We start from the raw sequence: 13,945 nt of genomic DNA, 5'->3' as shown, positions 1-13,945 counted from the left end.
TTCTCCACACACAAAAAAAACCAAACACATCATAATAAAGCTTTTAGTGACAGCTAGGATGGTGGATAACTATAATTGTGTTATCACACCGAGTGACTTTTCCTAAGGAGAAGATTGTAACTTCACCTTTGATTACTCCTCCACTTTTAATGCCCGTTGTGCTAGACGATTCTACCCCACTATCACACAGGTAGCTATTGTAACACCATACTGAGACAAAAAAAACAAGACACAAGTAGACAATTTGGAAGATGAATGGGTCTTTTCTTCAAAGACAAAAAAAAAAAAAAAAAGCACCACTCTCTACTGCAAGGTTAAGCAGATGAAGTCATCACTACCCTGGTATTTATAACCTCATGGTAAAACTGGAATGTTATTTTTTTCCCCACAGTGATTTTACCTCAAATAACTCAGAAACGTTCAGCATCAATGTTGAAAGTGTTGCTGTCAGTGAACACTGGGCTGAGTGTACTCAGTAGCATACCAGAGCCCCCTCATTTAGAAACTGAGACAGTACAATTTATTTGCAAAGCACGGCATGGTTGGGTGGGGTAGAGCTGAGAAACCCTGACATTTCTACAGTCACCATCTCCGACTCCCCTTCACTGTGTTTTCACTATTTATACTCCTAGTTATGTTGGAACTTCTCTTCCACTCATTAATCCTGAAGAGATCTGACACTGTCATTAATACAGGTATTTTTAGAGCTTCATACAACAAGGAGAAGTGAGAGTAATGTCAGGGGAAAGGGAGCACACAGACTGATGGGGAGCCAGAGGTTCCCTCCCAAAAAAACTCCATATCATTGACTTGCTCCTGTTACATGACTCTGCTCACTTATTTATTCCCACTCCTTGCTTGTTTCCCATTATGTTATGTGACAAATTTCAATCTTGGTGTTTATTTCCACAGATGTAAACACAGAATTGTTTCAAAAAGAGTTCATACACACCTTTTAACTAAGGCACACATCCTCACAGCCATAGATTCTAAAACATATTTAGGTGGTAACTCACCCTTGATTTCATTTGAATGAAATGTGTAAATACTTCTGAAGATGTGGGTTTTCAGAGTACCATGATACAATGGTAGATTTAAAATTTTCTCCTTCTTGAGTATCATACCAGATCCTGACATAATTTTTTTAAAATATGTTTTGAATAAGTAAGTCTCTGACAATTGATCAGTGGAAGAAACACTGAAAGTAAATCCATATATAATAATTAGTCAGGTTTTTACTCCAAACATATAAATATATTCCATTTACCTCACAATGCAGGTTAGAAATTACAACATCAGGTTTATCTCATAGGGTGGTATTAAGACTTCAGTTACTTGTGAAGAATTCCCACATCCTTGGAAAGCACAGAAATTCTCTGTACATACAGTAAAATGACAGCATATAGAGGTTCTGCTTGGCATTACCCTCCAAAGTCTGAATTTAGCTATAACAAAGGTAATTCTTACTGAAAAGCTTTGGAAAGCTTAGGCACGGATTTTAGTGTTATTTGACAAAATTTTTATAGCTTTTGTAAGAGCAACACCTTGCAAATGCAGATGTAGCTGCAGACATCTGTTAACTAAACAAAGCTGAGGTGCATCTCCCTCTGTAATTCCATCCTACTAGGCAATGATCTGGAAAACCTTAAAGCATAACACATTAAGTTCAAGAAACCATTTCAGGGATCCTGACTCCTTTCCCTTATCATCTGGAGCACATGTTTACCATTTATGGCTCATCACCAGCACATGCAATCACTTATATTCCAAATGTTCAAGGAGCTCCATAGCTGAGGAAGAAAGTACATTAATATTCTGAACTATCTGGAGACATCCAAACTTGGAAAGGCTCATGACTTTGTACTCCAACACTTGGATGCCTTTGACACACTGTGCTACCCTAAGTCCTTCCTAACAAGTGCAGCTTGCATACATAAAGCAATATTGATTCAGCTGTGCATAGCTGTTTATACAGCCTTTCAGAAGCATAGCATCTTCAAACACTGCTGCAGACATCAGACCGTGTCTTCCTAGGAGAGGTTTAGTGGTTGTCACTGAGGCTTGACTTAATGATGCACACTGCGCCAACGACTGTAATTAACTTTTTTGGTTGGCCTCACAGAGCTGTTTTCTACAATCTGATCTGTTCTGCATGAACCCTGTTATGATTTCATGCGGGAAGGAAGCTTGCAGCCACAACATCTTTCATAAATAAAACTGCCCTGATTTATAAAGGTTGTGTTGATAAGGAGCAAAGATATCATGGTACCCACGCATGGATAAAACGCAGCACAAAGCTTCTTTCTGAAGCAAAATGTCTGGAGATTAAACGTAAAGGAAAGAATGCCATCCTTCTAAATGAGCAGTTCAAACAGTTTAATAAAGGGAGGAATAAGGACAATAAGGACAATATTTTGAAATGAATGCTTTTATCTATACCACATGGTGTCTTTCCCAGTAGCTTTACCACAATTCAATAGCATGATTTCATAAGAAAGGATAAGAACTAGTCTTTGTTTTGCTGCTTTCAGGAGCCAGTTTATTTAAACCTTCCAACAAGGAGGTTATGTGAGCTGATGTTTCACATGAACTGCTTTACTTATCACTTAAAATGCAAAACAGAACATGACATATTCCCACTTATCCAACTGCATTAGGTTGAATATATAAATACAAGTGTTCAAGGACAAGTGAAGGATCTCTGTCTTAGAGATCATCTAAAAATTCCTTCTTGATGCCTTTTTTTTCCTTTCCTTTTCATACAAACACATTCTAGGCATAACGGTTAAGAAATAAAAATACACACAGGGGTAAACGCATTTGCTTAAGCTTCTAACCCAGACAGGAAAACATATGTGAGCAACATATCCCTCTTTACCTACAGCTGTGTCACTACACTTACCTCATTTCAAATCCTATTCCTTATATTAGTCTTTTCCTTTCCATATATCTTGTCTAATTAAGATGCTATTATTTGCTTCCTTTGGCATCTGTAGAATCTTATCAGCACTTACTGGGAGGAAGCATTTCCAAGCTTATAGAATGCTAGATTATTTTCTATTAGGGTCTGCAGCTCCTTAGCACATCCACCTTTCACATCAAGTTTCTTAGCCACAAGCTTTCATGCTTCAAGCATTTTAGATAGGTGAAAATATCAGTTCCTCCAACTGTAAGAGAGAGGTAATGATTTACCAGAAGTTAAATAAAATGACACCTAAGCCACTTTACCCTGCAAAGTTCTAGCTTTGCAAAGGAAGAGTCCAGGAAAATTAACTCAGTCTTTTTGCCTGGCTTATCCTTACACCATTAAAATAAACATGAAACAATATGTTCCTTTTTAACCACTTGATGAGTCAGTGCAGCTCAGGAAACTGATAAAAGGTTTATGGAAATAAATTAATATTGCATGAATGTTGCTGGAGCTATTAAACAAACAGAAGCGCAAACCCATCACTGAAGCCAAAAGAGACCTTTATATGATGAGGGAAAGTGGCAGAAAAGTCAACAATCATTATTACAGCAGGTTCTTTGCCCTGAGAAAATTGCATATGACCTAAACAGATGGAAGTGATGCAACTGATAGTTACGCGGTTTATATCAGAACTTACAACTGGATTACACTGCTTTTAACAATAAAAGAAGTTTCTTTTAACATCTTTTTTTTTTTATGAACAAATGAACATTTACCAAAATCTTTCAGACAATCTCTTCTTCAAAATAAATGAGAAATAAAGAATAGTATTTTTTTTAAAGCTATGAAACTACTGTTATGGGTGTTTTGGTTATGCATTTACAAGTCTGATGCATGACAAGTCCTTGAAGTTGATGACATGACATAACAAATACTGTGACATATCTTCAATACGCAAACTCAGTTTCATTTTTAAAATGCAGTCAGTTCAGTTACTTTTGCTGGAGACTGAGAGAAAGATCAAAATTATCATCCTTCCTGCAGGAGCCAGACTCAGATCTGCAGATCACAGATGCTTCAAAGATGCTACCCAAAAGTAACTGCTGTTTCTTACCCACATTCACACTGTACTTCAGAAATATGCACTTGTGTGACAACAAAGGAGGCAAACCTTTCCATGACCTTGCAATACACAAAGTAAGCTCCATTCCCGAGCATAGTGACCTCCACAGAGTGAAGTTCCCAAGCTTTCAATCCAGCTAAGCATGAGCATTTTAATATACCAGGATTTCTGAAGAACTTCAGAAATACCGTTGAACCAGAAGCAGTTTGGGCAGGAAAAATGGGAAGGACTGCGCAGAAGCAAGCAGCCCTCTTCTTTCTGGTACATATAAAAAGTTAATTCTGATAGTATTTTAATACTCCCAAGTACAATCTTCCAAAGTTTCTGTTAATTTTCTCAAGAATGGTGTATTTTTATTTGCATGAAGGACAGCATTTAAAATCCACTCTAGACAACATTTGCCCAGTCAGAAAAAAAAAAATACTTTGCAGTGACCTTAAAGACATTAACAGAATCTCTGCATGTATTTTTTTTTAATTAAGACCAGCCATTAGGAAATATCATTGATCAACTGGCTTATTCATTACTGACATTTCTTTAAGCTACAGTTATGCCAAAATAAGAGTAGATCTACAGAAGAGATTATCTTTGAATTCAGAAAGAAATTATTTCCATAGTTTAATGTTGCACTCTAATGAAAGTCACATTGAGTTTTTAAAACCCGTGTCTTCAATTAAGAAAACAGGTAGAGTAAGAAAATGTGAAGTAACCTTTAGAGGAACTTCTTTAATGAAGAATTTGCCATCAGTTAAAGTACATTTATTTCTTTACTATCATCTGTTGCATAAACTCCCATTATACACTGTCCGCCAGATAACAGTGACCTATCATAAAAGCCAATTAAATATACTTGTATTGGGGAAGACTACAGCCCAGGCACTGCAGATCATTAGTAGTCAGCAAAATACACTACTGTAGAAAAATGCCACTACCATCCCTGGTGTTAGTCATAGAAAGTGTCAATGTAAAAATTTTGCATATTATTGGAATAACTTCAAATAACACTTTTACACAAGAATTACCTTTGAAGATGTTAATAAATGTACTGTTTCTAACCTCCTACCTATTTTAACTCCTCTCAGCTCCTCAACCCTATTTTCTGTCTTTTATTCCCTCTCCTGCCTGCTTTTGTCTGACATTCAACAATACTGGAAATGTAATCTCACTTCATCTTAAGTGTTTGATAAATTAACATGTTAAAGTTTATTTATTAAAGACCTATATTATTGGCTCTTGGGTTTGATGGAAAGCAAAACTACTTCATTATGCCTTATATTCACAAAGAGAAATTTAATATATAATACTTTTTTTAATTAAATCCCTAATTACCACTCTACATATTTTAAAACAGTAATTTCTTCAAAAGATCTCTCTCTAAACATGGCTCATCCTTCATCCAGACTTAAATGTTTTCATATAGCACACTAACAGTCTTTGACCACTGTCAGAAAAAGTCTTTCCTGCTATTCCAGTAGATTCATTTATACATTTGTATTGACTTATGAGAAAAATTTTGAAGGAGAGCACAAGAAAGCTGCTTCTGCATAGTTCGAGTAAAATCACAGAAAAAAAGGAAGCATGATAATCAAGAAAAACAGTAGTCTTCCTTTTAGATCTTCTTTCTTATTATAATAAATAACCTTTTGAAGAAAAGGAGACTGGTAATTACTCAACATCATCCTCTAAAAAGATGAACAACCTGAGGATAACAAAACAGTTATTTTCACCCTGTATAAAGACAAATTAAATGTTAGCATATTTCAGTGTGTTTAATTTAACTACAATCTGTTCCTCATAAAAGGAGATGATGTTGTTCAAGATTGAGAAAACGTTTATATATTTTTTAACTCTATTAAATTTTCCCTAACTGCTGACCAGGATAGTCATACTTGGTACTTCCCCACCACCACCACCACCTTTTCCTCTCCTTCTCATTCATATATAGATCTGGCTCATTGAATCAACCACATCACAATTACACAGCGGAGGACGGAGTAGTCAGCAAACAAAACATTGAAGACTTACCATTTACACAGATTTCAAAAGATTTGCAAAGGTCATCCTCAAACAGGCAGCCTAAAAACACAATAGAAAGGTGAAAATTAATACAGGTATCAAAATGAGGATAATTAAGACTGAAGATCTTTCAGGCTATTAACTGCTCAACAAGAGTCAGACATTTGGTTGGTCTTAGGAGTCCAAATTGGGAGGTACAGAAAGTCAAGAACATGGAAACAGGTCTGGTTAGACACGCATCTTACTAACTGGTTAAGTCCAGAATAACCTTACTGAAGTCCAGAAATACCTCTACTGAGGGTTCAGTTTTCTCTGTGCACATCTCTCTCATATAGTAACATGGGGAACTTCGCGTTCTCCCAATTTTGAACGCATTATACCACAGCAGAGTAACACTGCAATACACTACAAAAATATACATCAACAAATCAGGAGTTTCCTCAAGATATTTCTACTGCAATGATGAAACAAGCCTAGGGATCTGGTATAAATTGCTCAAATTAGGCTTATATTTGGTAACTGCAACCATAGACCATGGCTAGCCCCTCAGGAGCACTAACTCTTTGGAGAAAGGCTTAAAAATTAAGCCGTCCATACCAACACTGCAATACCTCCACAGACAGCTGACGAATCGATACAGGTCTACAAAAAACATCCCAAGGGTTTTTTTCCATTTATAGCACGAAATTTGTTCCAAAGCATGTTGCTTTATGGGCCCCAAACCTCACCCTAGAAACTGCATCCAGGTTGGCAGTCCCAGCTCATGCACTTATATACATCTTCATGGATAAAAGTGTTCTGTTCCCTTGTTGCTACTATTACCTAATCAAGTAATGAGACACTAGTTATTACCTCCTTTATCTTCAAATAAAACAAACTGCTGATGATATTCATGAGGGCAGCAGAGAAGTGGGCAGGATACACATCTGCTCTGGTCGCTCCACACTGCGGGACAGGGACAAGGACCAAGTACAGAAGCAGCATGAAATCCTGTGCTATTGCTAAGGGCATGCACTCTGTTAACCCAACTAGTAATTTCTTTGTTGTGTGTTTGGTTTTGTGGGGTTTTTTTGAAAAAGATAGAGAACTAGGACCGCATAGACTCCAAGAAATGAAGATGTATTTTGAATGCATAAACTGCCATATTATCACAATTAAGCCTACCTGGGAAGTACTTTAGGCTTACAAATGGACACAGGGATTTATCAAAATTAAGCAGTCTCAAGCAGTTTCACACTATGCATCAAAAAAACACCAGGAACTTCACCACATCTAAATACAGGAGCAAATTCTCTCTCCCCAGCCGTGCCTATGCCTGCAGAAGCACAGAGTACAAGCATCTCTATTCATCAGACAGTCAAATGGATTAAGTAGCCTATTCTTATAAAACAAAACCAACCAAAAGAAACCCACACACCACAGAAAAACAGCAGCAACTGAAAGGCTCAAGACTATGTTCATGAATTACCAGATTCCTAACCCTGCTAAAAAAAGAGCTCAGGAGGATAGAGTGACTTATGTATGCCTGCATAGCCTTTCAGCAGGTAACTGTATTAGCACACCATTAAACCTGAACTAATATACTGTGTCTCTCAGCAGAATTTATTAGCACAGTGCCAGGTCTGAGCGAGGCAAGCACATTTACATGAATTGGAGTCATTTGGAGTACTAGCAGAGCCCCTTATATCGATCTCACACCTGCCTGCAACAACCCCAATATACATAAGCAGATAGTGAAAGCCTGCAACATGCACACTGATAAAAGCGTTCTCTTGTCCTTTTACCTATTCACCAATAAACTGTGGATACACATCTGGTAGCTTTTGAGAAGTAAAGGAAGTTTCAGAGCAGCAAAGGCTTCTTCAAGCAGAGTATGGCAGAAGAGTATGTGCCTACACAAACTCCGATTTGTGACTTATATTTGAGATGCATAAGATTTTACTCCAGACAAGTCTACTGTAACAGCCAACTAACCTGAAGCAGTGTCTAAAAAAACCCAAAAAAAACCAGCAAAGCAGAAGGATATCTGAACTATACATTGACTCAAAGAACTTAAGGCACGAATGAGGACAGGCAGTGACCAAAACTCAAAGAACTTAAGGCACGAATGAGGACAGGCAGTGACCAAAACACATCGGCACAGATTATACAGCACAAGAGGAGGTCTAATTAAAAGCATAGTAATGATCACTGAGAAAAAAGAAGGTAAAAGGCTTCAAGTACTAATACAAGCTAGACAAATGAAAGTTGTACTTCAACATTATTGTTTTCAGAAAATTAAAGTTGTCTTTTCTAAAAAAATCTAAAGTTAGAAAAATCCTTGGTTAAACGTCTCTGCCTTGTTTTCCTGAGAGATAACAAAAAGGTCGGAACCAAAAGCCTGAAATATCTATGCCCAATGAAGGGCTGCCAAAGGTGTCCTCTGATGGAGGGAAGACAGGTAGCTTTGTAGTTGATTTCCCATCCTGCAGCAGCTACGCCGTCGATCCAAGAGGTGTCAGATGAGAAGATTCAACCAGGAACACTTCTAGTGCAGTCACACATTAAAACAGCAACTGGTTCACCCGGACCCTACTGATTTTGAAACACTTGGGAGCTGGCATCATAGCCACCTGCCACCATGGCCACTGACACTCTCAGAAACAGAGAGATCCAGGTTCAAGATGAGCAAAATGAGTATGCTCTGGTACAAAGAAATAAACAGCCAGGCTACCTCCATACAGAACTCCGACTCAAATGCACTCTGATTTTGCTTGATATATTTTGCATTATCACCTAATATATTTTCTATGAAAAGCACAAAAGGAAACCTATTTTATCATGGTTTAGTTTTCTTTTTAATAATAGTTGGTTATATGATGCTTACTGCAGCAAGGCATCTGACACAATTAGCCTTAGAAACATATGTTTTGGAGGGCAAATTAATGAAATGCATCACGAACTATACCCATCTAAGATTACTCTAAAATAAAAAGCACCTCCAAAACTCCTTGAAAAATATTTTATTTCAAGTTATTTATTGCTAGAATTGATTGTTATGCATATTTCACCCAACCAGTAAATGTGCTAATTTAACTACCGATTTATCTTTTGTTGTTATTTGCTGTGAGATTAAGAAGCATCATATTTCATTCTAAATATCATCTACGTACTAATAGTAATGGTGGAAATAAGTCACCACTGAAGAGGGAAGTAATATTGTCTCCAAAGAGCACTTAATTCTCTTCATGCCTTATGGGATCAAAATTACATTCCATTTTCTATCAAACAATCCCCCTACCAGAGATCATCTCCCAACACACAGAAATTGTTGATGCAATACCTTCAAACCCCACAAAAAACCCCAAAACACCCACAACCCAAACCTCCAATCTTACTTCATACAGGAGCCCTGAAATAACAAGTTCTCCATGTAACTATTCAACCAGCTGATGGAAAGTAAAACTGAACAGCTGCACATATACTGCTTTGCTTATTCTAGAATTCAAACACAGGTTTGTTACTTCACTTGCATGAAAAATCCACCTCTTCTGTACCCCTTGCACAGTCCCCACATCTCAATAGTGACAAAGAAGGCTGGAGCAATGACTCAGTTGTGCACAGGTGCACCAGCAGCCACCAGAAGTTCACCTGATCCTCCTCCCGCCACGTAACCAAGGCACACAACTTTAAGTCATGTGTCTCGTTAGTACAGGGAGGGTATAATGGCACATATTGGAGCTACTTAAAACCCAGTTAGCACAGCAGAAAGGATTATCCCATATAGTTGGGTAACTATATGTTTTTTCACATTCTTAAATGAAAGGGTTTGCAAAGGTAGAGTATATGTCCATTAACTTCTACTGACATAAATCATGCACTTATATCTTCTTGATAGTTTGCCACAGTGAATTCCAGAAGAGTTTATATGAGTGAAGTTCACTAGAGGTCAGACAAGCCCAGGCTGACCGTGTAATAAAAACCGATGTAGTGAACTTCCATACACCAAAGTAAGCAGGTCTTTCAGAGAGAATTCAAGAAGAGTAAGTAAATAAATACCTAATTTTATCCTTGCTTCCAAGCACAGTCTTTAGTAGCCTGCAATTCTACTAAGTTGTGCCAGGTGTGAAGACCATTTGTATTTAACCCACTCACATAAACCCACATGTTTTCTCAATGTTTTTTAACTTTATGACTGCATAAAATAAGGGCGGGTATGTATGCTACATATAGCAATAGATTTACATCATGTATTCTTTGTTAACTAGCCAGGAAAAGAGATTCGATAGAGCCTCACAAGATTTTCTACCTCCCTTTCCTCTTCCTCTACCCTACATCTCCTGTACTGGTTCTCAGACTGTCAGCACAACATAATCACAAAACACTGTTGAAAGTAAAGGACCTAAAAGTTTAAATCTCTTCGTCAAGGTATTCTTCTCGTGAGACACTAATAAAACTATTCCCTTTTCCCTTTCATCAGGTATACAAAAGTTTTGCTTTCCCAAAGACAAACTAAGAAGGTCTAAACCACACTGAAATACACTGTTTGGTTTTATAAGAGGTGCCTCTGAAGGGTACAACAGTCAAGGCACCAACTAAAATCACTTGAACTCCATTTAGAAAAAGCTATAGTAATTCACATCTCATGAAAATAACTTTTAAAAATCCACTGATCAAAGAGGTTACATTAATGTTTATTCCTCTGTCTTTTCCCTCAGTTAACCAACCCATGATGACTTCACATTATACATCTCTTCCAAGAATGCCCAAAATCCATAAGCATTTTTATTAAGTAAGATAAAAACCATACTGTAGCCCCCTTCATAAAAAAATTGCCTTATAATCATCAAAACAAGACAACAAACAATAGGCAAGAACAGCTAAGTTTCTTCTCTAGTTATCAATCAGAAATTGGGAAAATACAAACCTCCTAAATCGCTTCTGTTGTTGAGGGTTCTCTGCCTCTTCCCTTCATGCTCGTCATTCAACTGCCACATGAGCACCTCCTGTCTCTTCACATTTGCAGACCGTAACAACCTCACCTCATCACAAATTCTTAGCTAGTATGTGTTCCTTTAATCAAAATATACCAATGCTCATCAGCATTTTAAATAATCTATAAAGAAAACTCACTGCATTTATCTGCTTCTTTCAGATTTAGTTGCTATCTGGTAAGGAGAGCTTGAAGCGTAAGTTCTGCTGAACACTGCTAATGAGAGAAGCAAAAAAGGAAACACCTGGGTAAGCCAACACTGGGCATGTCTGATGGGCCCCGTTGGGTCTTTAGCACCAGCTGTGAATGACTCTAAACAGAGAGCACCTGTTCATTTGCCTATAGTAAGATTAAGAAATATGGTCCAAAATGACATTTTAAAAGTGCTCAGCTCACACAACTGGGATAGCTCTAACTGAAAAAATCAAGATAGTGCATAATAGCAATAAGGAATGATACGATGAACTGATTGGTAGGAAGAGTCAAACATGATTTTTGTGCAGAAAACTGAATGGAGAAGTCATCTCATTGAGAGAGACATATTCCTCTCACTAATAGAGGTGAGAGAAAATTTTGCTCAGTCTGCTAAAGCTGTGATCTATCCAACACATCCTCATCTGTCTGCCATACGTGTATGCTTAACAAGTCTAAAATTACACAAAATTGCAAAAATAACTTGCAATTATAAGCAGAGCTCCTCTCGGTTTCCCAAACTGTGCTTAGTCGGTGCTGTAGGTGTACATACGTGTGTAACGTAAGCATTACTCATTACTCAAAACAAGAGGTCCCTTCCAACTCTGACAATTCCATGATCCATGAATTGCATATGAAAAATCAACTACTGTTTCTTTACTTTAGTTTTATTTTGGCATTCACTTTGATAATAAATTTGGACATTCCCTGGCCGTATTTTTTAAATTTTCATTTTTATCCCCTTTTTTCTTTGCATTTTTTTCTGTTCCAAACTCCTCTATTCTCCTTCTGAGAAGTATTTTTTCTAGCTCCTACTTATTCTCTTCTACTCTTCAAGAAACCATTGTTCCACCACCAGAATGCAGTCTCCCCTTTCTGTCCCTCCGAAGCACATGCTGTACTTGGGCACAGACCTTCCTGCCCGTGCCCTCTCCTTTCACTCATGCAGGTAAACAGCATGTCTGTCACCTTTTTACAATTATTGATTGCTGGCAATTTCTGAATCTCCAGTCTCACCCTTTACCATGGGTGTCCTCCACTTCCCTTCTTCTAGCATGCTCAACCGTTCCTCATCCACCTCTCTTCTGGTGTGACGAACAGGAGAGAGGTAAAGAGACAGAGGTAAGAGAGGGGCAGAATTTGCTCCTTCTTGCTCTCTTTATTCCGAGCTTTTAAGGAGTGGAGCAGGTTCAGCCACGTTCTCTCTTTCTCCTCGGTTCTCACGATATCCAGAATATTCTTCATTGAGGAAGGTGTTTTATCAAGACATCAGAACTTGTGATGGTTTATAAAAAACTGCTTGGAACATTAGTTTAAATATGAAAGAAAAGTAAATCAACGTGGTCAAAAACATTATTAAAGGAGTACATAATACTAAAGGGGTTCTTTCTCCCAAGAGAGAAAGTGGGAAAAATATATGACAGCATAATATGTACTGAGCTTTCGTCTTCTTCCTTTACTCTACCTTTTATGTTTTTTGAATGTAATAGGTGCCTGATGTTTTTGTAACACTTGAAACTCTTGAGAGCAGATATTTATTTATTTTTTTTAATTGTGTGCATGTACAAAGCCTAGTACAATGAAGCACTGATCCCTGGTGAGGAATCCAGGCCTTACTGTAATCCAAATTAACAGTCATAAAGATGACAAAAGAAATCCCTGCAGTGGTTAACTGAAGGACTGTGCAATCTCTTACATGAAAAGTTTCCAAAGTAAAGTAAGGAAAGATTTCCCATAAGTGTTACCATATGGTGTTAACACTTCCACATCTCAGAATTACTCCTTCTTTCAATCACTTTTCATACACACTGATTTTGTATATTGAAATATGACCCTAGGCAGAATAATTCACCATGGAATAATTTTCATTTAAAAGGGAAAACATTAGTACTAAACTTATAGCCAAGATTTGCCCCTGAAGCCTCAATCACAGTACATATTAGTCCTTCAATTACTTTCTTTATATCACTTGCCCTTCAACATGTATGGATTGATGCACTAAATAGGCAAAATAGTATAAAATTGTTGCGATGTATGATACTATTTTTCACTATGCAAGGGGGATACTTTGTCTTTTCTGCATTTAGAAAAAATAGTAATGAATACATCTTTCCTTTTGCATGTAATTAGTCGTGAGCCTGTCCACCACTAAAGAACGGAATTGCTTTGTGGTGAAAATACTATTAACTTTTCTGATTACTAATGCCATGATTGCAATGATGTAGGGCTTTTCTTCTAGGGAGCACTGAGGAAAGGTCACTACTAGGAATAATTGAAGATGTGAGCAGTAATAATAGTTCATGAGGGGAAGAGACAGGGAAAGGCCATCACTGGAAAAGCTCCGAGCATTTCCTTTTGCCCAGGGCTCAGAAAGAACATGGCATTTCATGGGCTGATACAGTCAATGTGTGTTTTGGTGTGCCTTTTTGTCATTTTTTCACAGTGAATATTAGAAGAACTTGTGTATTTTCCCCTGAAAAATGACAATTCTCTCAATGCTACAGTTCCCAACTCTGTTTCTTTAGCAGAGACCACCACTAGTTCAGATAATTTCAGCAAATGGGGAGCACAGGTATAATACTTCTGGCAAACAAGTAGCTCCACTAATATTTAGTTATATTGAACACTAAAATGCCCTCCATTTAAATAAAAAAATTGCAGATAAACCCAGTATTGGAGAAAAAATAGAAGATCATTTAAAAACTAACATTAAAATTGTTACTTCTTAGGT

At 37.4% G+C, this 13,945-nt stretch overlaps 1 protein-coding gene across 1 annotated transcript in view; it reads right to left on the bottom strand.

Annotated features, from left to right (window-relative positions):
- PTPRN2 (protein tyrosine phosphatase receptor type N2) overlaps nucleotides 1-13,945 on the bottom strand; it is a 654,118-nt gene that overhangs the window by 577,091 nt on the left and 63,082 nt on the right. The window contains 1 exon segment of the mRNA XM_074157635.1: nucleotides 6,060-6,110. Coding sequence (XP_074013736.1) covers nucleotides 6,060-6,110 — 51 coding nt within the window.

This window comes from Numenius arquata, chromosome 12 (genome assembly GCF_964106895.1).
Source record: "Numenius arquata chromosome 12, bNumArq3.hap1.1, whole genome shotgun sequence".
In the NCBI taxonomy this organism is placed as follows: domain Eukaryota; kingdom Metazoa; phylum Chordata; class Aves; order Charadriiformes; family Scolopacidae; genus Numenius; species Numenius arquata.
Note: the sequence above shows the minus strand (reverse complement) of the source record. Positions and strands in the feature narration are given on the sequence as shown.